Source organism: Brassica oleracea, chromosome C1, assembly GCF_000695525.1.
Source record: "Brassica oleracea var. oleracea cultivar TO1000 chromosome C1, BOL, whole genome shotgun sequence".
NCBI classification, from domain to species: Eukaryota; Viridiplantae; Streptophyta; class Magnoliopsida; order Brassicales; family Brassicaceae; genus Brassica; species Brassica oleracea.
The window spans coordinates 34,793,380-34,797,324 of record NC_027748.1 but is presented as its reverse complement, the minus strand read 5'-3'; the positions used below and the strand labels follow the sequence as shown (position 1 = coordinate 34,797,324).

At 35.8% G+C, this 3,945-nt stretch overlaps 1 protein-coding gene across 1 annotated transcript; it reads right to left on the bottom strand.

Annotated features, from left to right (window-relative positions):
- Window positions 1-2,708: 2,708 nt before the first annotated feature.
- LOC106315322 lies at window positions 2,709-3,945 on the bottom strand. The gene has a single exon (XM_013753060.1). It carries the CDS (start codon window positions 3,834-3,836, stop codon window positions 3,654-3,656), a length of 183 nt encoding a protein of 60 aa, XP_013608514.1. The 5' UTR covers window positions 3,837-3,945; the 3' UTR covers window positions 2,709-3,653.

Genomic DNA, 3,945 nt, shown 5'->3' with positions numbered 1-3,945 from the left:
GAAGAGAAGTGCTTGTATTTATAGTTGAAATCCTGCCGACAGACCGAGGAAATTCCGACGGAATTCCGATGCCAAAGGCTAGTTCGTCAGAATTTCTTTGGAATTTTTAAAATCCCCCAACGGCTCTCCAACGGCTATAATATATCCTCGGAATTCATCGGTTTTTCCCGAGGAATACATTTTTCCTCGGTATTTCATAAGAATATTCCGACGGATTGATATTTCCTCGGAATTCTGTCGGTATATTCCGAAGAAATTCCGAGGAAACCAAATTTGGGTTTCCTCGGGATATCCTCGAAAATTCCTCGGGAAATTTCGAGGATTTTATTTTCCGTCGGAATGTCCGTCAGAATACCGCTGTTTTCTTGTAGTGATACCCTGTTTAGGCGTCCGCATATACGGCTAGGCGCTATACAGTCATCTAACGCGTACTGAACGCCTAGCGCGTTTTAGAACACGTTACCAGTAAGGATTTCGCCCTAAAACTTTCCCAAGCATGAGAATCGAAGAACCACCACAAGTTTTGTTTTATCGTCGATGGTGCTTCTAGCCGCCAACATCGAAATCTTTTCTCTACTTTGTCTTCTTTTACTCAATTTGCTCTCTTCTCTGTTTACTCTTCCGTCTCTTCTAAAGTTTTCGCTCATACACGAGAATGAGACAAGTCGTCACTGTGATGAGAAGGTCTCGGCTTACTCATTATGGATCTGGATTCATTGGATTCAAATTTTTCTGGAGGGTTCCCCACTTAGATGCAAGGCCGTCTCAAATTATATTAAAATTTGTTTTATCTATATGTATTTGAGTTTTCTCATTAATTATAAACGAGACTTTGACCAGCGCGTCCGCGCGGATGTTTATTTTATTTTTATAAATCAAATATGATTGGTTATCTTTTTCAAATATATTTATACGATGTTGGTATCCATTCGGATTCGGATCCCCAATTTGGTTTGGTTCAAATCTATTTGGATTGTGAGTTTTTGAGTTTCAAGATTTCAACCATATTGAGGTATTTATAAATTTTGGTACAGGTTCGGTTCGAATCTTTGTGGGTTCAGATAACCCGTAAATTATTTTGTAAAAGTTTAAAATTTCTATATACTTTAATTTTTCCAAATTCAAAAAAAAAAATTAATATATAACATATGAATTTGAATAATATATGCCAAAATATTTAAGTTTAACATAAAATTGGTTTGGCATGAATATTTAGATAGAGAATCAATATATATTTTAAAGTATTTTTGGAGTTTTGAATATTTTTAGCTATTTACTTTTTACTATTTGTATATATTTCAAGTGTTTTGGACAATTTCAAAATATCTTATATATTTTGGATATTTTTTGAATATTAAATCTAAAAATAGTTTATATATTTAAATATATGAATATGATTCAAATATATTCAGACTCGTAAATTTAAGAATACATTAAAAATTTTGAAATTTTAAACCAAATTTATGTGTTTATTTTGGAAATTTTCTTAAAATTTTTTAACTTTCAAATTCGGGTTTAACCGTTCCACAAGCACATGCTATTAGACGCGCTATTAGACGGCTCTGCTCCGACGAGTTCCTCATCACCGAGTACAACTGCTGATCAGTCTCACCAAAGCCGCTTTTCTGCTATCCCGATTTCGTCTCAGCTAATATCCACCCATTTCCGGGTTCGTATGGCTATTTCGTGACTGCCATAATGTATGGTCCGACCTTCGGTTACACTATATATGCTTTCTTAAGAGGTATGTTACCAATGACATGTTTTTTTACTTCTAGAATAACATGAAGCGTTTGGTTTCAAAAATAACAATCCTCGTTAAATATTTCTTTTGTCATCTTTTGTTTTATTGATTCCAAACTAGATTAGCCAAAAGGCATGTTACAACGTAGCTGGCTGTCGTAGGGAATCTAGAGCCGACGGTTTACAGATATAACCCTATCCGGTGATTGCACAGATACAGTCCCAGAAACAAACCTATCTTATACAATCCTGGAGTCATCTTTTTTTTTATTTTTTTGATCCTCGTTAAATACTTGTGTTTATATTTTCTTCAACAATTCTAAACTATTTGTAAGTTGGTTAGGTGGATGACTGGATGGCAAGCTCCACAACAGGACTTAAAGATTATATTCTGGAGACAGGCCTATTAAACCTCATACACTTTCCAATTGAGGCCCAATTTTTATTTCATTTATGTATGACCTTAGTGCTAAAGAGGTAAACAAACACACAGTTTATGAATAATTATTTTCGTGCTCAATTTTCTTATCTTGATTACAACGTTTGGACTTGCACAGTTGCACCATGCATAGTTTGAAGGACGTTGAGTTGGCGGGATTACTGATTTAGCCACAACGATGGTTCAGCAACGAAAATATACAAGACTTATGCTCAAGCCCGATCGAGAGATTCCGGTCGATAAGTCGGATCTTTGTGGTGTTCAAGAAAGATAAGCCACTGATAAAAGAGTTTCAGCTCTGAATGATCAATAACAATCCTCCTAACCGCGGGGAGCATATATCTACGATCCTGATCATAATATTTAAGCCGTTAGATCTCGGTGACCGTCTTTTTTCTTTGGATAATATAAGTTTGCCTACAGAATATTTGACATGCCGATTTAATATCACTTCGTGGTTGGCCAACCAAGAACAGTAATCACTTTGTAATTGGTTTGACTTTCAACATTAGCAACTCCGACTAAATATTTTCAAAAAACTAATCAAATTAAGTTGAACACTTTACATTATGAATCCTGAGAAGGATAAAAACAATAAATCGAAATTTATTAATTAATTAGGATACATTCGCTTTAAATTCCGGAAAACTAAATGAAACCAATTTTTCGTTATATAAACTGAAACTTAACTTCACCAAACTAGATTGGATGAACATGAACATGGTTACATATTTTATCTGAGACCTGAATTCGTGTCGTGTCAAGAATCCCACAATTCAAATCCACTTCTAAGAGTTTGACATAACTCTTTTCAGAAACCAACTAACTTAATTCACACACCTCACTAGCTATTTTCAGGCATTGTTTCTCCCTAGAAAGTGGTAGTAATTCTTTCCGTGTAAGACTTTCTTTTTTCGCAACTATAGATCTCACCCCCGGGTGGGAGCTGCAACACACGGATGGATCATCTCCCGGATATTCAAATGAACCGTAAGCATGGGTCCATATCCGCGTGGCTACATGTGGAGCTAATAATTTCGTACTAGAAGAGAATCGATTACTGGCGTTGACCAACAGGGCAACTCCTTCTCTAGTGGAAACCACCACCACCTGGTTGTAAGACTAACTATTCTCTCTGCAACAGGTGAAGAATTTTTAAAAATTGTCAATAATAGAAAACAAATACTGGATGGCTTACTAAATATAATAAGTTATCGAATATATTTGTAATTTACAATTTTTCAAAGTTGCAGATTAGTAGTATCTTCAAAGGATCTTAAAGAAAGTTAAAGCGATTAATGCTCAAATTTTTTGGTAAAGTTCGACGGTTTGATTCATCTGCAACTCTTCATGATTACTATGATTATGCTTATACACATATCAACAACTTCCAAAAACGCCACTCCTAACTTTAACGAGGCCAAAAACCAAAAAGAGAAGAAAAATAAAATAAACAAACAAAAAAAGCTCATCACATGAATCCAACAAGAGGAATGGGAACGGCCGAGTAACTATTCCGACTACCATCATGAGCTGCCGGAAGCGCCGGCAAAGGCTTACGGAAAGCCTTTTCTACTGATTCAGCCACGGTGGCTACAAAAACGACGGCAAACTTCACTAACTCGATGCAAATCTCCAGCTTTTGAGACACCATATTGTGTTCTTCTTCTTTGGTGTGTGTTTTGCGCCTTTGAGGTATATGTTTCTTCTCTCTCTGTTCTCCGCGTCTTGAAATCTCTCGTCTTTGTGATGTCTTACTTGCA

What these genes read in the sequence shown, in the direction of transcription:
- LOC106315322 (XM_013753060.1), bottom strand. Translation starts at nt 3,836, where the DNA reads ATGGTGTCTCAAAAGCTGGAGATTTGCATCGAGTTAGTGAAGTTTGCC.